The sequence below is a fragment of the Alligator sinensis genome, unplaced genomic scaffold (genome assembly GCF_000455745.1).
Source record: "Alligator sinensis unplaced genomic scaffold, ASM45574v1 scaffold637_1, whole genome shotgun sequence".
Classification (NCBI taxonomy): domain Eukaryota; kingdom Metazoa; phylum Chordata; order Crocodylia; family Alligatoridae; genus Alligator; species Alligator sinensis.
In genome coordinates this window covers 653,291-674,919 of record NW_005842368.1, presented here as the reverse complement: position 1 = coordinate 674,919, position 21,629 = coordinate 653,291, and the positions used below count along the sequence as shown (strand labels likewise).

At 51.4% G+C, this 21,629-nt stretch overlaps 1 protein-coding gene across 1 annotated transcript in view; it reads left to right on the top strand.

The window, feature by feature from the left end:
• The window catches only part of PNOC (prepronociceptin), a 16,215-nt gene extending 1,845 nt beyond the window's left edge, over positions 1 to 14,370 (top strand). The window contains exon 2 of the mRNA XM_006029253.1: positions 13,804 to 14,370. Coding sequence (XP_006029315.1) covers positions 13,804 to 14,370 — 567 coding nt within the window. The remainder of the gene's footprint in view (positions 1 to 13,803) is intronic.
• The last annotated feature ends 7,259 nt before the right edge of the window (positions 14,371 to 21,629 follow it).

Sequence of the window (21,629 nt, the reverse complement as noted above, 5' to 3'; positions counted from 1 at the left end):
GGAAAGAGCTCAGTTCATGAAACCCCCATGCTGGGAAAAGCCCCCGGCAGGTAGGTATTTGTGGAGGAATTAAGGTCAGGTTTTGGAGAAAAACATGCCCTGTGGATGCACGTTAACGATCGGTGGGAAGTGGCTGCTATAAAACCCATCTGTGCGGGGCACAACACCGTCTTGTGCTCAGCATGCCAGGCAGAGGAGGAAACTCCCCCACGTTTCCCTTCGTCTAAGGGTTGCTGTGAAGGATGCAGGGGTACCAGTGTATCCTGACGGAGGCAGGGGAAGTCCCTAATCGCCCCTGCCCCCTCCAGACGAGGGCTCGGGGTTGACTGCCAGGCGCTAGCTTTATTGCAGTGCCTCCGACTCCACCCTGACACAACCTGCCGCATAATCTGCTGCCTGGGACTCTTGATCCACGTGCTCGGGGGATCAGACCGGGTGTTAGCTGCACTCCTCTCCCCCTCAGTCAGGAAAGGGATTAATGAGGCTGGTGACACTAATCTGGCCAGAGCACAAGGACAGCCCAGGCCAGATAAGATGTCCGGGCAAATGCAGATTGCCTGCCCCCAGGGAGTGGGTAGTGCTCTTATCTGGACCCCTGGCCTGAAGCCATGCAGCCTGCTCCTCCTCCCTGGCGCAGCAGCAGGAGTCTGCCCGCTGCCTGGAGCACCTGAGCATGCAAAAGCCTTGTCTGCCCTCCCAGCTACCAGGAGAGGCCTGGAGGGACTCGGTGCCCCTAGCCCCCTCCAATTTCTGTTGCATTCACGCGCACCCCTGGTCGCTGTGACTGGAAGGGGAAAACGAAGCCATTCTTGCAAGATTTCCAGCCTGAGTTTGGTCAAGCCTGCAATATCTGGATTCGTTCTTGTTCGCGTTGTAGTAGTGCCTAGGGCCGCTGGTCCTGGACCAGGATCCGGCTGTGCTTGGTGCCGCACAAAGGCAGAGCAGAAAAGGCAGCCCCTCCCGTCGTGCTTGTCATCCTCGTGCAGACGTCAGCGTGCTCCTCCGAATCTTTGAACCCTTTGAGGGGCTCGAGCGCGGATCCTGCAATGCGCAGTGGAGGAGGCTAGCGTTACGGCCGCTGCAGCCGTGCAGGCCTTCTGCGACGATGCACACGGTTTCTGACTCCCAGTGTTAACTCACCTGACACCAGAAGACCCGAGTTTGGGGGGAGGCATTGCTTGCCTGCAGCCTGTCGGGGGTGGGTCTGAGGGAGGCTGGGCTAGGGGATGCTCTGCTGATGAACCAGGAGTTCACCTAGGAGGCTACTCCAGATTTGCACGTGTGAAACAGTGCCTGGTTGATGCAATGAAAACGTTGTCTAGTATCTGGTAATGACCCACGCTGCTGCTCTCTCTTCGGTGGCCTCTTCGAAATGGTCCCAGTGTCCCCAGCTAAATAGCCCCTGACAGGACCCAACACCTGAAAGGCCCCCGGTGAGTAACTGGCCCTTAGGTGAGGCTCTTCCACGGCAAGCTTGAAACCCGGGGAAGGAAAAAGCTGGGAGCAGCACCACCCGAGCTGCCTGTGCTGTGGGGATATGGAGAGGCCGTCAGCCTCCCAGACTGTCAAGCTAGCGCGAAACACATTCAACAGGAAAACTTTTAATTAGGAAGGGATGAATCAGCGTGTCAGACGCCCCCTCCTTCCCGCCCCAGCCACAAGACTTGAGAACTGGTGCGTAGCCGTCTAAGCTGATGCACGGACGTGTTATCAGAGACAAGTCGCAGCTCTGCTGCGCTCTTGAGTCACCCTACTCTAGCGCGTCTCAGCAGCCTGTCCCCGCTGCCAGCTGTTTATCCCTCAGGACTCAGCCTGATGCATGCAAACCAAAGCTGCCTCTGTCAAGAGCAGCAAGGCTCACGGAGTTGCCAAGAGGCAATGCGCTGCTTGGATTCAATGGGCAAATGGATTAGTGAGCATGGCTCGGTTCAAAGTGCACCTCCTGATGCAGGGCGCACACCTGGGTAGGGGCGAAGCAGGCCTGCGGGCCAAACCAAGTAATGGGGCTGAGCACCCGCATCTCACCGTGAAGTTTTCTAGTGCCGCTTTTGATGGCTGCTCCCAGGATCAGGCCCTAAAGAGGAGGGTGCCTCCAGAGCTGCATCATCTCATTTGCTCGTTATCGCAATTCTGATCTTTCCAGCCTGCGGGGCAGCAAATTGAGCTTTGGCTTCAGCGCTTGATGAAGGAGCAGGCGGCTGTGAGGGCCATTAAAGAGACACCGTCCAGTTCTTTCTCAGTCTGTAACACTTTCTTTTCTCTCTGTTGATCTATTGTGACACCCTTGGTAGGAACATTTCTTACCCTATTGTTCTTTTTCATTTGGTAAGTATTGATTTCCCTCCCCTTTCTCTCACTGAGCACCAGCCAATATATCACCACAGGCTTTTCCACTTATGTTTCTCAAGGTTACATCTCCTGCCCCATTTGGATGTGTCTCGCAGCGTGTGCTTTCTGCATGTAGCACCTTGCAGGAGGCCTCGCCTGCAGTGGTTTGGCCGGTAGACGGTCCCTTCAGCAATGGCACAGCTATTAGAAACGTGCACAACTCGCATCCTGGCGGCAGCTCTTTCTAGGGAGCGTGGTGCGCCTGGCGGCTACCGCACAGTTCAACGTCCTGAATCCTGCACCGGGATTCGGAAAACCCATGCTCTCGTCTTGGAGCTACGTTAACTTCCCGAGGGATCTTGAGCAAGTCACTCCCGAGCCCAAGTTCACTCATTGTAAAGCAGGGAAAATGGCATTTCCAAGATACGTTGGTAATACCACCACGTATGTGCCTGGCTACAGGCAATGCAGGTCATCGCTTGACCTTGCTGCCTTCCCGCCGCCCGGAGCACGGATCTGGAACCAAACATTGACCTTGCACCCAGCTAAAGAGGTTCACATAAAACTTTTGCCTCTAGTTTAGGCTTTAAAGTGTGATTCTGTCCAGATAAAAAAAAAACGCCCCAGAATAAGGCTGGGGTAGGGAGGAAGAAGCCCTGGTATGAGATGCAGACAAGGAGAAAGGCTTTCTGAATCCTTGCCTGGAGACTCATGATCTACCCCACGGAGGCTGTGTGCAAGTGCCTAGCTTTCAGCTCTGTTCCTCTGAGCGAGAGAATTAGGATGTGTCTGCGTGGCACCGAGATCAGAGGCTGCTGTGTAGGGACTTGCTGAGCTAAACCGAGGGACTCTTCAGGCCAAAAATTATCCCCAAGTATTTATTCTAACTCAATACAGACCACGGAGGCATTTTTGTCCCAGTCGAGATATAAGGAACAGGCCAGAGGTACTCACAGAGGTCTGTGGCAAAGGAAGGGTCTCAAGTCCGAGCCCAATACCCTCCCCACAAGCCCGGTCTCGCTCTCGTGTCCTACCTGCAACGCCAGCGTGACAGAAGAGACTCTGTGTGTAGTGACCCATTTAGTTGCAGCCGGCGCTCCCTCAAGCCTGGAAAACAACAACAGAGCATTTAATACTTTGCAGCTTAATCAGTCTCAGCCAAAGCAGGAGCACACACGAGTAATTTATGTCTCAGAGAAAGAGCACCACAGCCTAGAAGCTTGTTAGAGCCGCCGGCGACGGAGGACCTCGGGAGATGGAGCCTGCCGGGGTTCGCTGGGTCTGTCTCCAAACCCGCTGACACTTTGCGGGAGGACTCCCAGTTTAAGGAACGAGAAGGACAATTTCTGCACGGGCTGTCATGTTTAATGAGCTTGCAGGAGGCAGGCACGGTCCTCAGAGCAACCTCAAGCACAGCCAGAGCCTGCTCCGGCTTTTGCAGAGAGCACGTGGGCTGCTCTTGGGAAGGGGTGGGGGCACCAGCAGCATCCCCCACCCCAGCCACCCTTGTTTCCTCTCCCGAGTCACTGGCTTGAGCCCAGGTGACTCGCTGATGTCGGTGGAGCTCCTCCAGCCTCATGCTTGTGCAAAAATGTGGCCCAGTTGCACGTGGAGCTCCTTGGCCTTTGCTACAAAGCGCTTGGCTCACCTTGCTGCAGCACAGGGGCTTCACGTGTCATTTCCTTGCCTAGCAAAGGGCATGCCGAGCAAAGGGCTGGGCCACAGAAGGTCCCGCTTGCTATTTAACCCCATTCGCTGTGTTGAGGGTGACCCTAGGCAGCTCCCGTGAACTCTCCTGGGTCCCCCGTGATGCAGCTAGAGCATCGGGTTGAAGAAAGGAGGTGGATTCAAATCGAAGGGATCCTGCTGGTCCCTGCGGTGGGCCTTCAGCCCTTGAACTCACCCCAGCTTCCCTCCGAAGAAGAGAGGACAGTGAACCGGGTGGATGCGTCGGTGAGGGTGGTTTTTGAATGCCTGTCACTATGCCACTGCTGCGCTCGTGCCCAGGAGCTGCTCTAAAGCACTGCGACTAATCCCCGCCACGGAGCGCTACACCTTGAGCTGATTTCCAAGGGCGCTGCAGGCAGGATAGGACCCGCGTGAGCTCACTGCTGCAGCCGTGCCTGGGGACCGGTGCGGCGATGGCCGCTGGGTGAGGGATGGGGCAGATGGGCGCGTTCTGGCTCAGTAGCCCTGGTGATTACACGGGATGATGAATGAAGGCATGCATGGGAAGGAGCCGCGTTAGCAGGCAGGCTGTCTGACCGCCCCCTGAAAGGTAGCTAAGCTAATGGGAATTCAGGGCGGGAGTGTCAGGGGTGAATACGCACGAAGGGGTGGAGGCGAACGGGGAAGTAAATAAGAACGAGCAGGGGATAAAGCAGAGCTGTTCATATGACCCTGTAGCTCACCGATCACGAGGAACTAAAGATAGGAACGGTGACGTCTGTAGGAAGTGGGTCAGGCCACAGCCTGCCCAAGAGGTTTTATTTATGTCTCTATTAGATTTATACAGCATCCTTCCCAACACGGCTCAGGGTGGCTTGCGATAAGAGACAGATGAGCGTATACAAGCAGGTAGAATATTAAAAGCAGGTCTGCAAAAGAAATGCTATAAACAATATCCCAGTTTTTCTGGCTTGCTAAACGCCTGCCCACGTCGGGACGGCACTCGCAGAAGAGGTTCAGTCTTGTGCGCTGCTGGGCTTCAAGGGGGAGCGAGCCCCAGAGCTGAAGAGGGACTACCAAGAACAGCCTCCCGCTTGCAAACTTGCCGCCCCGGTGGTACTTGCAGGAGGTTGCTCCCACCTGACCTTCGGCATTGAGATGGGCATGAGGGAGAGCATCCCTTAGGTAACGAGTGCCAAGACCATTTAGGACTTCATAGATCATAACCAGCACCTTGAATTAGACCTGGAAAGCTGCTGGAAGCCAGCGCAGATTCGCCAGTGATGTGATCCTGGTGGCCCACCCCTGTCAGAAGGGACCTGTTGCATTGTGCACCAGCTGCAGCTTCCAGGCAGATGTCAAGGGCAAGTCCACGTAGAGCCCAAGGCATAGTCCAGTCTTGAGGTCATGAAGGCATGGACGCCTCTCTTGCCCCTCTGTGTTACAGTAGGTAGGCTGCAAACCTGATCGTGTCAGAGTTTCCTTCCTAGTTTTTCTGCCTGGATTCCTGACAAGCTCCACCCTGCAGCTTCTGCCCAAAGCTCATTCTTCTCTTTCTCTTTTTAAAGGTAGAGCACAATCCTTCCAGCCCTACTTCTTTTAAGAACTCACTTCCCTCCTGAAAGGTTCCTGCCAACTCCATTTTTGCGCAGGGTGACTTCACAAAGGGCCAAAAGTTTGGGAAATGTCTTCTTTAGCGTGTCAGACTTCTGTCTTCTGCATGAGGTTTTGGGGGCGGAGGCTGTCATTGTTGTGCCTGGTACAGTGCTAAGCGTATGGATGGAAGTATATCTGATGAATGACCTCTCTTTTGCGAGGCGGAGGGCTGCGATCAGACAGTTTCCCCTGAAAACATAGATCGCCTGTTCTGAAAAAGGGAACGGGCCAGAGTCTTATGTCAGTCACGCTGCTGCAAATCCACTGAGGTCAGAGGAATCGCGGGTGTAATGGAGATCAGTTTTGCGCTGTGATCTGTGCTGCCCACGGGAATCTCCAGCCCTAGGACAAGTCCCGGAGTCAGGTCCCTTTTGCACCCACCCTGCCCATACCTCTTTGCTATTCCTAAATGTTAAGACCGGGATCCTTTTTAGTGATGTTCCTGGATTTTAAGCACAAGCAATAGAGCCTGCCAGGGTGTGAATGTAAAAAAGGATCAGAAGTTTTATGACGCATTACAAAACCAGCCAGTCTGGACTCTCCCCAGCCGGGCTGTCTGCAGGGTGTCAGAGGCCCGGGGCACCACGTCGACCGAGGGCCTCTCCAAGTGTAAGAAGGATGGGATGGTTGAGACCTTCTGCAAGGCTGGTCCTGACAGGTGGGCAGGTAGGGAACATCCCTAGACAAGACTTAGGGATATGAGATTATGAGGCAGACAAGAGTTCACGTCTCCTACCAGTTCCTGCTTGCATGACCCCTGACTGGTGTCCCACGGACCCTCACAGTTTGCTTTAAGTGAGATGTGGGTTGAGGACTGGTAAAAGACGTTTTATATTAAGAGAGATATACTTGGCTTGTGTGGCAAGAAGGCTGGCAGCCTGGCAAACAGCTTGTCGGGCTCCCACCCCACCCACCACACCGGAGTCCATTGACCATCTTACCTCCATGGAGCAGCCCAAGGTTAGCTCAACCCATGTTAAGTAATACAATCTGGAGATACTCACTGATGAAAAAGGCCTAACTTTACTATGATACAACAGCACATAGCATGCACTTCACCACTCGAATGCTTGGACACCAGCATTGCCAAGTGCAGTTAGCACGTGCTGAGTGTGACATGTAACAAGGCCATTAGAATAGTTGGTTTTGACAAAAGAGCTGGTCTAATGCAACCGGCTACATTTTCAAAGCTTCAGCCAGGTAAATCTCCCCCAGCCTCATGGGTAGGTGAATCCCCACATGATCCTTTGAACGCTGTAGGGATCATTTTTAGTGTTGTGACCAAACAGGTTGGCTGCTTGAGACTTCTTCGCATGGTCGTACTCAGCTTCATATTCCTGCCCCCCAAACTGATGGGTGTGGCATCGTGCACCTTCTCATCGCACAAACCTGGTGGCAACACAGGGCAGGACGCTGGGCTTGGAAAGGAGGGGAGAGAAGGTCTGAGGGAGCAGGATTTTGGGGAAGGTTAAAAGGGGTCAGCTTATAGGGCACATCTGCAAAACAGCTGTGTATTCTAGCCCCCTTACAAGCTGGTGCAAATCCAGGTAGTGCTATGAAGGACCTAGTACTATTGCTTTAGATGACCGGGAAAAGTGGTTTGGAAGCTGAGAGTGGCGAGGTGGATCCGACTTCTAACATTCACGGGACAGTCCTAACCCTTGCATCCCATCCCTATCCCAACCCCTGCCTTTCCTATTGCATCTATCTTTATTGGATGTCCTGGAAGGTGGCAAACAAGAAAAGGTCAAGGGGATAACACACGGCAAGAACACCCTGACAGGGAGGGCCTCCTGCTCCAGTGTAGTTTCACTGAGCATCGCCCTCGAGTCCTCAAGGGACCCGTGTGTAGCATGTAATGTTCCTCATACAGACACAGATCAGTGCCCAAAATGTCTAGTGGGAACCCATTTGCAAGAACGGTTAAGCACTGACAAAGGAGTCTCATTATCTTTTATTGGAAATGAAGCATTAAAAATTGCACCTGCTCTTGCTCTGATGGAGACGAGTGCCAGGGCAGCAAGGTGGGGGAAGGAAAGACAAAAATGACTTGGAGCTACCCCTCCTCCCCGCTCCCCACATGTTCTCAATTGATAGCATTCAGGGCTTTGATTCTTGCTCACTGGCTTGGAAGCAAAGCCATGGCATGGTACAGTAGCAGAGCTGATAATATCTTTGGGTTGCTTTATTAAACTCAGATGGTTAGTATGAACTTTGGGAGGAAGGCAATAACAAACAGGTGTTGTGCCAGCTGCTCTGTGTGTGTGCTGTGCGCTCGGGTCTAAAGCAAGGTCTGCAGCACAACCCAGAGGCAGGCTTGCATTCCTAGGCTGAAGGGAGACAGCTTCTCATATCCATAACCCTTCTGGCTGGTCAGGCAGCATGTGCTAGCAGGAAGACGCGTGACACACATGCAGCTTGTGCACAAGTTACACTAGCGTGTGAAGCAGACCGATTCCCAGAGGTAACTGCCCACAGTTATTATTATTACAGCACCTTGCCACTGGGGTTGTGCAAGAGGCAATGGCTACCCCGGGATGACTGAGAATACACAACCTATACCCTGGTGTAGCACACTGAATTTCCAAGGGGTAACTTTCCCACAGAGTGGAGTGACTCCCACTGGTGTCGGGATGTTCCCTATTCTTCTAGTGCAGTGGTCCTCCACCTTTATAGACTCAAGGCCCCCCTCACTACACTCAAGGCACCCCTCATTAGGCTCAAGCCATGCCTTGGAAACATGCCAGCTCTTATTTTCACTCATTTTTTGCCTACAAAAAATAAGAAAGCAATTCTTCTGCTGCAAAGAACTGACCGAGCCCACACCACGGCAGGACATTTTTAATTCTGTGGGCGCCTAGTTGAAATTTCTGGCATTAACTTGTGAATTGTGTGCGCACACCTAACGCTGTGTGACAGGATGTCAAGGCACCGTGTCTGAGAATTACCATTCTACTGCCAGGGTACGTCTACACGTGCAATTGATGCGCAGCAATACACTCCAGAGCTGATTGCTCCGGAGTTTATTGCTCCCAGGTGCGCCATTTGAATGCGTGCCTGGGACTGCAGTATGTTGAAACAGATTGGCGCCGCCCTAGCTGGCAGGGGCCCTAGGGGTTCAGCCTGCCAGGTTGGGGCTCCTCCCACCTGGATCAGCATGCTGTGGCGGGGCTGGCTGGGGCACTGGTGTGTGCCAGTGTGGGGTAGCCAGCAACCAGCCCCTGCACTGAAGCACCCTTATGCGCTGCTGTGGAATAAAAAACTGCAGCAGGATAGTACCGGTATCAGCTGCGGAGTTAATTAGTTTACTCGAGCCAAATGGGTGCGGCACATGTAGATGCACGATGTTTACTCCGGAGCTAATTAGTCTACTCTGCAGTAAATGTCTCATGTAGACGTGCCCACAGAAAGGCAGATTACACTGGTACAAATGTGCCTTGTGTTCACTCACCGACGATGCAGGCTAGGAGACCTCTAATAGGAATGAGAGATAGGTAGGAGGTAGAGGTGGTGATACCCTTTCCTTTGTGTCACGGTATAGTGCTTCTGCATGATATCGAGGAGCAAGTAGAGTATGTCTACTACAGTGGCAGAGATCTCAGGATCATAGCCAAGGCAATGAGCCCCACCGGCGCACTGCCATTCTGCGTGGGTCAATGAAGATGCACCCTGAAGGAGCCAAACCACTTCTTGAGCATGCTGGAAACTCAGATCTGTGCTGGGGGCACCTCCACATTATCCTCACACTTTCATTCCTGGGGTTGACATGCGTAGAGGAGAAGAGACCGGGCAGACAAATCCTAGGATACTCAGGATTTGGCACCTCGGTGGATCTCATTATAGAACCAAAGTTCAGGCCATTTGTGGTAATTAAGGATGCCTTAGCAGTAGAGCAGGAAGCATTAAGTCATGTCCAAGTTAATATCCCATTACGTTCTCCCTACCTAAATCTTTCGAGCCGGTCTACCCGGATAAGATAATCGCTTGCTAACCTGCAGTGTTTTATAGTGTTACTGCGCCCTGTGTATAATCAGTCCCCTGCTGCCCAGAGGCAATTTCACTGCAAAGATGGGTAAGCAGTAAGCACAGCTTTAACCTATGATTTATGGAAGCTGTCAAGTGTTTGAGATCCTTTGGTACAGAAGTATCAACTCGGGGCAGAGAGAGGTCTGGCGCTAAGTTTAACTGACTGGTTTAATGGAAACACGACCTCTGCCCCATTGCTCGAGCGTTTGGGAGCAGCCGAAGACACGGAGTAACATTGCATGTGGGCACCGGGTCCAGGTGAGCAGAGAGTCATCTTACGGTTTTGGAGGGCTCCTTTCCTTTGCTGGAAGTGACCTGCTTGACTTCAGAGGTAGAGGACTACAAGATTTCTCCCCCATAATTTTTTCTGCATTAGCTTTCCTGAAGGTTTTCTTTAATGGCAATGTAAGCATTTTACTGTTCATGTCCTCAAGGCTTTTCTCTACCTTGAGCGAGTGTCACAATCAACTAACGTTCAAATTGTGGGGGGCATTTAACAGTGCTGCTTAATTGGGCAGGCAGAGGGATATCACTTCTTTAATACTTTTCAAAATATTCCATAAAAATGACTATTTTTTCAGTCTTGGTGATAACGATAGTCAACCTAATTGGAATTGTTAGGATATGCCTTGTTGTTAATGAGATGCAGCACCAGCCATTTGAAGGCATGAGCATTTACCTTTTACATTGTAATTGCAAAGAGGCACGCGACCTCCGGCATATGTAATCTTTACTACTAAGAAACTCCCCCTCCCCCCCAGTAAATGCAGCACTTTTTACACCAAACAAGTTTTCTGAGCCAAACCTACAGGGCATTAAAAATCAGGTTTAACAGAAGCTAAATTCAACTGACAGCAGTTTCATAATCCCCCCGTTACACGGATGTTGGGAGACTTAATGTTTGTCGAGTGCATTGGGCTCTCCGGCCCTCATCTCCACATCTCAAAAAGGATGCAGTAGAATTAGGGCCACCAAAATGGTCAGGGGTATGGAGCGGGTGCCATACCAGGAGAGACTAAAAAGTCTAGTTTGGAAAGGAAAAGGCTTCAGGGGGAGGGATAGGATTAAGGTCTATAAAATGGTGAAGGGTGTGGACAAAGTGAACAGGGAACTGCTGTTCACCAAGACCCAGAGTACTAGGACTGGCGGGCACCCACTGAAATGAGCAGGAGACAGGTTTAAAACTAACAAGAGAAAGTACTTGTTTGCACAGTGGGTGCAGCTACACATGCGCTTTACTGCGGAGCTGACTAATTCGCCCCACGGTAAAGCATCACCATCTACACGTGCGCTCCTATTCGGGTGCAGTAAATTAATTCACTCCACTGTAGGATAGTACTGTCCGGGACAAGTACTATGCTGTGGGGGAGTTATATTTAGTGTGCCTCAGTGCACATGGAGACGGCGACCAGGGCTGGCTGGGGCTGCCTGCTGGCTCGCCTCACACTGTAGCACCCTCGTGCCGCGGCCAGGCCCTTGGTAGCACACTGAGCTGGGGCAGAGCCCCACGTCCCCTGCCAGCCGGAGCTGCTCCGCCTCGGTTCAACGTGCTGCGGTCCTGAGCGCACATGTAAACGCTGGGCCCCGGAGGAATAAACTCTGATGCAAACTGCGCCAGAGTTTACTGCTACGTGCTACTTGCACTTGTAGATGCGCCCAGCATATAGTTAACTTGTAGACCTCATTGCCACAAGAGGTTGCAGTGTAACCAGGCAGGGTTTAACCAGGCAGATGGTATAACCAGGTTCTCAAACGGACTAGACAAATGCATGGAAGTTAGGTTTATGGATAGTTATTAAACAAAACAGTTTGAGATCTTTCCTCTGGCATCTCTAAACCGATGATAGTAGATGCCAGGGAGGGTAATGACTAGGGAATAAATCACTCCAGAGTCACCCTCTTCAATGCTCTCCCTCTAGTATCCACTCCTGCCACTGTCAGAGAAAGTATATCGGGCAATATAGAAAATTGCCTCTGATCAAAAGAGGCAAGCTGCTATAGAGATGTCAGACAGCTCCCAAAGGAGGGTATTTCTCCAAGCAGGAATTGCATGAGCGTGCTCTCAGAGGGAGCAGTTTACTGCAGGCTCGCCCGTCCCTCTGAGCAAAGCACTCAGCGCTCGGTTTACCTGCAGAATAAGTGCATTTCTAAGATGATAATACCAAAATCTCTCTTAATACGAGTGCTGAGAAGAGCCTTACAGAGAGCTGCAGGGTCCTCGCCCCATTCATGTTAGGAGAGAGAGAGTCCCAAAGGAAACCTCGATTCGAACCCGCCTGGACTTTGGGAAGACAGGCCACTTTAAATAGACCTACAGCTTTCTCAGCCATTTCGCTGGTGCGGCTGTACTGTATTGCTCCAACCCGTGCGTCACTCGGGCCTGTCTGCATCACTTGAATAACTTTGGCAAGGACTGAGCTGGCCTTTCTCTGGAGATAACAAAAAACCTCATTTTCCCCTGGATTAGCTTCCCTCGTTGGCTTGTTTTAGCTGTTCCCTTCCCCAACCTTTCCTCCCCGCCTCGGCTTGTTAACATAATGACCAGCAAGGACGGTGGTTACGTGGCCTGACGTTTGATCAGGGTCCGCACCCCGGGGGTTGTTCGGATCCAAAGGAGGGAGTATATATAGAAAACCTGGATTAAGGACAGAGTGGCACTGAGCAGAGCACCAACTTCAAAGGAGAATTGTGAATCATTGTCACTCACGAGTGTATATTGGGGTTTTTTGTAGCAGCTGCTGCAAGGTTCCCCGACCGTTGCACTGGTGTCAGCAAAGAGGCCTGCCGGCATGGGGGGCATGGCAAGCAGTCTCAAAATACAGTGCAAGTCTATGGCTTTTTCCAATCCAGGATCTCCACAAGGCTTTGCAAGCATGAAGGGACATGCACAGGATCCCCCTCTCCCTTCCCTTCACAGGGAAATGCTGGATGGAGGACCACTGACTTAGCTGAGACCGAACTGTCCAAGAGCCCAGGAGTCCAGATGTTTATTTGAGCCGTGAGACCCTCTCAAAGCTGCCCAGTTTGGGATGGAAACCCTTAGGTCAGATGTGTAAAGGTCCCCAGTATGGCCCAACTCTGGTCCTATTAGATACGCGGCAGGAGCTGCCTCCCTGGGGTATACGATTCGTAGCGAGGGATGCTGGCACCCAGGACCCAGGGATCCAGAAGCGTTTGGAAATACGAAATCCAGCAGGGAGGATGTAATCCCAACGCTCAGAAAAGGTCCAGTGAATTTCAGGGGTGGGTGGGTTAATTCACCCGGCCCAGGGAAATAAAATGACTCTGGCTTCATACCAGCGTAACTGGGAATTTGCCTCGTCCCTGTGTCTTGGAAGCGATGTCCCGATACCGTGACGCTGGATGTGGCGTGACAATTCCTGCTTGTCTGTGAATCACTCGGGCAGACCATTCAGCTACCGAAACAGAGGGAGGGAGGGTATTAAATATCTAGTTTCCAAAGAGGTTAAGAGGATTACAGGGCTGGCTAGACAGCCCCACTGCGAACACAACTGCCTTCCCTGCAGATCCCTCGGCCTGCTATAGAAAGCTAACTGGACGGCAGTTTGCAGGCCAGACAGGTTGTTGTTCAGCATCATAACCACAGGTCTGGGTATTTTCAGGCAGCGGTCATCGGACCATTTGCACGAGCGTGGTTGCAATATCACCTGCTCAGCCAGGTAGCTACACGCGGCCGCCACAGGTTCACTTCTTTAGCCATAAGTCTCCAAATAAAGATCCGTGTTGTAATGTCCCGTAGCTGAAATGCAATCTGTAGAGACCTCCCCTACCCCAGGGCGAGGGGGAAGAGATGGGATATTAACCTCTGATGTGCAGACCCCGGACGGACCCGAGATGGCTCTGGGTGTTCATGTAATGCTCGTGTTGCCCAAAGCCTCTTAGGAGATTATTAGTTCCCTACCTGCTTGAGGTCCTAGCAGACCTGACACTCGCATTGCCTTTGCCAGCTCCGTACCACGCTGCTGGTTTTCAGCTAACAAAGAGCAGGGTCGGGGAAGTCTTGCCCGCGCTGCTGAGCAGTCGCTGATAGGGTTTAGGGGGAGGAAATCCACTTTGAACGGAAAAGGCTGGCTGAAGGAGTCCTTGTCTTGTTCCTCTCCGCAGGTCTGCATCGTGGAGTGCGAAGGGAAGGTCTTCTCCAGCGGCACCTGGGAGCTTTGCAGCAAGGTGGCCGGGAAGGCCACGCTACAGCTCAGCGCGGACAGCCTGGAGGAAGACGTTTACCAGCCCCTGGACACGGAGGACGGCGACCTGTTTGGAGGAGGCCTGAAGCGCTACAACGACCTTACCAAAGTGGTGGATCTTAGCAAAGTGGAAGACGAGAAGCGAGTGTCCAAGGTGAGCGGCTTGATCCGCCAGCGGGAAGCAGAAGACGGTGCCAGTGATGGGAGCGAGACCCAAGTGGGGGACTTCCCAGAGCAGCCCAAGGACATTTCCAAGAGGCTCGGTGACTTCCTGAACGGAAAGTACAGTTACCGGCAGGTGCTGGAGCCCGCCGTGAGCGGGGTGCAGAAACGATACGGGGGCTTCATCGGGGTCAGGAAGTCAGCCCGGAAGTGGAACAACCAGAAGAGGTTTAGCGAGTTCCTGAAGCAGTACCTGGGCATGTCGCCACGCTCCAGTGAGTACGACGGTATCGGCAACGACCTGAATGAACAGAATGAGATCTAACCAGAAACTCTGCTTCCCCCTCACTGACCCATAGTGAATCGGTTTAGACCTGGCCTGGCCAAAAAAGTCAACCCCGTTCCCCGATCCCAAGAGCCTCTCCTAGGGATGGTTAATAAGCCCACCCCTCCTGGATTCATTGCTGCTTAGCGTCGAGGAGAGAAGGGTGGTTGTTTTTAAAGCAGTTGATATATTTATCAAGCCTAATATACTTGCATGGCACTTTTGCAGACAAATGCAAGACAACAGCTCCAGCCCTAAATTTATGATCTCAGTTTACTAGAATGGGGATTTACCTGGGAGGAAAGAGAGAAGCGGGGCCCAGACAGATGGCAAAGTGCACCGCTGTAATCACTGGCACGAAAAACAGGGGACAATGTGAACCTTTACATTGGGTTAACTGGTGTTATACAAATCTGGTCTATACTAATCTGGTGTAGAGTTAGCCCTGCAAGAATCAGAGGAAAATTACACGGATGCAATTGCCATCTGTCCACAGCTTCCCGTGGGTAGCCAGTCACTCAAGGCAACCAGGCTGTTCCCCCACAACCCAATGGCAAGGTACCATAATAGCATCTAAAAGCAGCTCTGCTGGGATTGCAGGTGTCCGTCCACTCCAGATCCCAGTGTGATTTACACACATATCCAAAACCAGTGTAAGATACACGGGCATAAATTTATCATTTGTCCAGACGCTCAGTTTTGGAGGTTTTTAATCCAAATTCAGAGCAGATTACCAATATTTTGGTCCCTTATCCATAACTGGCCCCATGAGCTTCCTAGCGCTCCATTAACTACAGAGCCCACAAACATAGGCACTAGGGCCTGGGACTTGCAAGGCTATTATTTTGGGTCCCCATCACCACAAAGGCAAAGCCAGTGGAAGGCCTCACCACTATCTCATACTGAGTGTTAGCATGTCCCAGCACAAGTACAATCACTCGATTAATAGGACTGAGGTGTGGAAACCAGTCATGTCTTCAATTTGGGCTTTTGCCTTTAAATTCAATGCCTTTTCAAACTTAACAGCTCTTCTGCTGTTGCCCATTTGAAGGAATGAACTGGGGAGGATTGTTCAAATTGTCTTTTAAATGCCAGTCGTTCTAGTTAAAGGTGCATCCATTGAGGCTAATTACCTGCAAAACCTGGACAGCGCTGGGGGGCAGGCATGCAGGTGTTACAGCTGCTATCTTGGCTGACACACTGGGAGAAGAGTGGGTGACCTCCCGAATTAAACTCATGAGCTCTTGCAGCCGAGCTAGAGAGGCAGGGTCACTTCCCGGGGCTGTAGCACACTCACCAGACGTGTATAGAGGACGACATGTCACATGCATGTTGCTGGGTAATGCCCACACAGTCCTGTAGAGTCGGGGGCTATCCATGCCCCTAACACAGGGCTCGTACCCTGAGCTGGTCAAGGATTTCGTACAGTTAAAACTTGGATCAGTGTTGCAACCACAGCCTCAGTCTTAACTGTGAGACCCGTAAGGCAGACCTTGTGCTCTATCAGGAAGCCAGAGAAATCCTAGAGAAATCTCCCCTCGTCACTGGAGCCAGGTTCAATTTTTTAATGGATAGTAAATTTGCCGAAAAAACCAGAGTTTTGGCTGAAAAAGGGGGAGAATTTTTTAAACATTTCATTCCCGCCTTCTCGGAGCATCCCAGAATGTCTTACACTGTTGCCAATTTTGTAAGAGCCAAAATATATCATTTTTTGACATTTCTTAAAAATGGAGCTTTGACTTATTACAAAACGGCATTTTTCACCGAAAGGTTCGTGGAATGAAAAAAGGGTTTTCAAAAAAGAGCGAAATCACCTAAAAACACAACATCTATTTTTGTCTCTGGCCAAACGAGACATTTCAGGTTAATGAAAACCAACCTTGCCACCGCCCCCACCCCCAAATTTTCAGATTCAGTTCATTTTATACTGTTTTTTCTCCCAGTTTGGGGTTTAAACACTGACGCTTGCTCATCTAGTTCACTCCACCACCCTCCTGTCTATGGCTCTCCCTCCTCACTGGCAGATGCCCCGAAGCCAACTTTTGTCTTTGCAATGAAAGTTGCAGGACCACTGCGGAGATGTTCATTAAAAACTGGCCACCGCTGGAGAGGAAAAAAGGGCCTTTTTTTGGTAGGACTTTGGTTCCTGTGGCGGTTACATAGCCTAGGGCCATTATTCGTAGGACCAAAAAATGATGTGCTGTGCTCCCATTGAGGACACCGCTTCTCCCGGTGCCGCAGGCACTCCCGTGAAAGCGTGCCTGCCTGCTCGTATCAAATGCCAAAAAGCACGCTGTCTGGTGAACGCCCCGTGCCAGGCTCAGGCACTCAGTCGTCGCACGGTTATTGGCATGTGCCTGGCACTGCTCCGCAACGACGTTCTTTTGGGCATTTGGCTTGTGCAAAATGGGAGAGAGCGGATGGGGCGTGTTTTCACGACAGCGTTTCCTATCACACGGTGGCGTAGACGTGCTCTCGGGCCCAGCCGTCTGAGCCCCCAAAGGTTAGCTTTTAGCCAGGGTCTCACTCCAGTGGAAATATGATCGGTCCCCCTTTGCAAGGCTCATCGGGTTTGATCCTCGGGGCGCCCTTGTCATCTGAACGTGCTGAAAGGGTTTCAAATCCCAGCAGTTCTCTTCCGCTGACAGGCTGCTTGATGCAACGCAGGATTTCAGGGAGACTATGGGAGCTCCTCATAGCTGGGTGTGGAAGAGCTGGGGTAGGACGGAGGGAGGGAAATGTGTGCTGTGATCGATCCCAACAGACCCAGCCGAAAGAGAGAACTGCCGCATCTAAAACTACTTGGCCAGCACTCAGAGACCAGGGCCTGAGCACCCCTCACCCCAAGAGCTGGCTCTTCTAGTCCAGGATTGAGACCCTCTAGGTTTAGCTGATCAATGACTGAAAGAAGTTGGCATGGCTATTGCTTGTCCCCTACCTGCCAAAGAGGACTCCAGTCCCCAGGGCTGCTGGTCCAGCACCAAACTTGCTGTCTAATACAGTGAACTGAACAGCTTTGGCCATCCTGAGATGCATTTCCCTGCAAAAAATTATGTTGAAATACATGGACTGTCCATGAGAACCTTGCTAAATGTTGTCTTTATCAAAAGCCCCCGGATAAAAGTCTCTTATATCCATACACGCGGCCTCCATCTCAGTCTGATGGAGCCCAGGTTGCTTCAGCCTCTTGGGAGCATCTCTCTCTCCCACTTCCACAGCGATTGCAAGACCGCGGCCAAGAAACACAGTCCTCCTCCTCATTCTTGCTCCACACGCAACGCGCGCGGAAACGCGCCCTGTGGTCACTCCCAGTAGTGCCGGACGTGCTCTCAGGAGCAGCCTTGACCCAAAAGCGGCTACGCCGTATTTTCAGAAAGTGGTACCCGCAGGCCGGGAGCAAGCGGGCAAGGCTCGTTCCTGGGCCTTGGCCTCCTGGCAGCTCCCGACTGCAAGGCAGCCACCTCTGTGGCAGAGCACGAGCACCATTTACCAGGCCGTGGCTACGGTTTAAGACAGGAAGGGAAGAAAGCAGGATCCAGCTGCAACTGCACTATGAGTTAACGGGGCAGGACACTGCGGGTAACGTGTCTGAAAAGAGGAGATTTTAGACACTTAAAATCTGATTGGGCACTGAAAGTCTCCAAGTAGATTCGGAGGTGGGGGTCGGGGTGGGTGCTGAAATCTGAACAGGAAAGATTGTGTCTGGGCTTGCACACCTCTAAAGAAACCATGCCGAGCTGTTTTAGGACAAGAACTGGGTGCTCCCTCTAGAGAGGATAGCAGAAAATAATGTTTAAATGATATTACTGCTGTGGCCTCCATGTCTCTAATAGATGCTGATTCTACTTCCAGCTCGGCCACTGACTCACTGCAAGACCACGGGCAAGTAACTTCCCCTCGCTGTGCCTCACTGTCCCCATCTGTGAAATGAAGGCAATGATCCTACTTCCCCTTGTGACTTTGTAGAGTGCCCTGAGCTCCTTGGACAAAAAAGTGCCATCACAGTGCAGTGCTGTCATCTCCCTGTCCAAGAATATTTTGGGGTGCGAGGCTCTGAATTCTTAACCCAACTGGCTGTGTGTTGCCAGGAGAGGCCTGGCTAGGAGGTCAATGTTGCTGTGAATAACCGTGGATGTGTAAAAAAAAAAATGTAAGCAAAACTAAAGGCCCTGCTCTGCTACCATGACTTGGGGAATAATGCCTTCCTGCATGAGAGGGCACACGGAAATCAGCAGGGCTGTGTCTGGAGGAAGGTCCTGCTTAGTACAGATGAAGGCATTAAAATTTGCTGCTAGAGTAACTACAGTCTTTTTTGAGTGCCTGCGCTGCTCTAGCACATTGTACCCCAGGGGCTCCTGGCTCTTTGCAAACAAGGATGAATTAAATCTCCCCTCACTCTCGTGCTGTAATCCACCCTGCTACAGATAGGGAAGTTGAGACCCAGAGCAGTTACAGGACCGCACCATGCCGGCAGGCGTGCTGGGAATAGATATCCTGACTGCCAACCCCCTGCTTAAATCACAAAGCCCGTCTCCATCCCGAGGAAGAGCTAGATCAGATCCCACCCGCTCGAGTCCCAACATGAGATCCTGCTCAAATCCCTGCAACCCCGCCAATAGCCAAGGTGGGTGGGTCTTCCTCCTCCTCACCACTTCTGGGGACTTAGCCGCAAGGTTAAAGCAGAGGCGTGCTACAAAAGCAGGCATTTAAACCCTCTTTCAGGAACTGGGGGTATAGGCTTGCACTTGCATGCCAACAGGTGAATAGGATCTGGCCCAATCTCTTTCTTGCCATGACTGTGGGGGATCTCTTTCCAATTCAATTCTTTATTGGCACAACGAGGCAGACAAAGGCTGCCAACGTTAACACTTGCCCATGATTAAGAGGCTGGTTCAAGAAGCAGCAGAGAAAGCTGACGACCTTCCTTGAGGAGTCCGGGGTTGACTTCTTTGTTCAGCGATACAACGGTGTCTGTGTTTTGTTATGTCTCTTTCCCATGGCATGTACCTTGTCCTAGCTGCTGTCTCAGTGCTGTCACATTCGAGGGTGTATTTTTGTAACTCCCAGGACGACAGAGCCGTGCCTGCCGCTCTGCCCCGTCCTGCCTAATTTGCAGACGAAAGCATGACCAATAAACGACAACCCTGGGTCTGACTGCGCCACTGCCGTTACCGTTTGTACAAATGACGAGACAAAGAACCTGTTCTTTTTAATTGTTTCATACAACTCTTTCTCCATTAAACTTGTACATAGCAAAATGATTAATAAATTAGTTTACTATTTCTACTGTAGCATTGTGATTGGCACACAATCACTGGGCAACACCTGTCATCTCCACGCGCACCAAGGGCTCTGCACACGTAGCAGAAGAGACACGCCAGCTAGTCACACATCACGACTCGGACCTCATTCTCCACGTTAGGACACAGCCTGGTTTTTAGTTAGGAGGATAATCTTTGTGCAGGCCAAGCCATGGGGAAAGTCATCCAACCAGCAAAGCGTGACAGCTCTGGGAGCAGCTGGTCTCGTACCTCTCAGAGACCCCACGAAGACGAGTGTTAATCTCCATGCTTGCTGGTGAGCAGGCCAAGCCTGAAGGGTTTGAAGACTAAATTGTCTCACCCTACAACAGGGATAAGATGGGTTGGACCTGCCATCAGGGCTTGGGCCTGTCTTTTGGTCTGCATGCGAAGGGTGGCCTTGCAGCATCACCATATATTTGAGCATCAGACAGTAGCAGTAGTAGGTTGTTTCTCTTTAGCCAAACACTCAACATACTCCTTGTCAGCATGGTTCCCCTGTAGTCCAATGGCCCATAGTTTGTACCCATCCTATGGCTACACAGGGGCTTCCATCTTCCTAGATATCTAACTCCTATGTCTTTAGTCAGCACCACATTTTCTGGACACGACATTTTAAATACACTGCACCACGCAACTAGTACTTTGCGAATAATATTTGCAGTAAAATTATAACTTACCTGTAGCTGCTTATGACTCCACAGTAGTCATTGTGTAGCACGACATGGAGGAAGAAGATGCAGAGCTCCAAAAGCGAGAGAAATACCTACCCAGAGATGCACCTTGTTGAGTTCCCACACAAACACTTTCTTCCTTTTTATTTCTTGGCCCCAGAGAGGACACACGCTTGGCCCCAGAGAAATTTCTCCATTATGAAAGTCGGCCCACACAGAACAAAATTAAAGTAGTGATTAAAAAGGGGTTGACGCCATCAGTGTTCATCTCCACTCTTTATTAGAAATTGCTTCCTCTGGGCTGTGCGTTGGGATATTAAGAAGACCAGCCAATTGTGTGTCTGGCTCCCATGCTACCCCCGGGGATGTCCTGAACGCCTGGCAATATTTGTTTCGCAGGTCAATGTTTCAGGAGCCAATTTAAAGATAATGATGTTCCCACCCCACATCAGGGGTGTTCACGCCGAAATGAAAGCTTAGATCAATAGCAAGATTAGGCAGACAGGTTTCTTGTGGAGTTTCCCAGCATCCACCCGCCCCGTGGTGACCTCTGCGAATATCACAAAGACAACGACGGGACTCTGGCCCGGAGTAAGATGAAGACCCAAAGCAAAGCAGTAATTCACGGAGGGAAGATAAGAGGGGTTTAAATTGGGTAGGAGGTCCCATGGACAGCTGCCGACTGCCTTAGCTTTCACGTGAACTCTCACATCTATTTTCAGGAGCAGATGTGGAGGTAAGAGCCTTACTCTTGCGTACAGGTTGTAACGGTGAAATGCTACGGCCCCTGGAGTGGCACGTGACAATCATTTTGAGCCAGTAACACCCTCCCTAGTTTGCAGTGGAGCAATGGTGTGGTTTGAGAGAGAAGCGTAATAATGTGACCTTGATGGGAGCCGACCAGAGGAGTGGGGCAAAGCCCCGATCTCGGCTCCCTTCCTGACCAACCAAGCACATGGGATCCAGACCTCCGCTTGCGTCTCCTTCAGCTCACCAGCCGGTCTCTGATTTCGGTAGCAACACAGCGGCTCGCCCCTGATGTGGGGAGCTATACCTTTCCGCACGGTAACACCTCGAAGCAGCGTCCAGCCAGGAAGAAAGCAAGCAGCCTCTCCGGGATCACAGCGTTGCTTTAAATCAAACACAGCAGTGGGAAAAGGGGTCCAGTTATCCTGCTACTGGATAGCATTACTATTAAAAGCAGATTAAGCTGCAATAGCATTAGTCCTCTCTTCAATGGGACAGAACAGGCTGAACTCACTGCTAATGCTACTGGGAACCCACA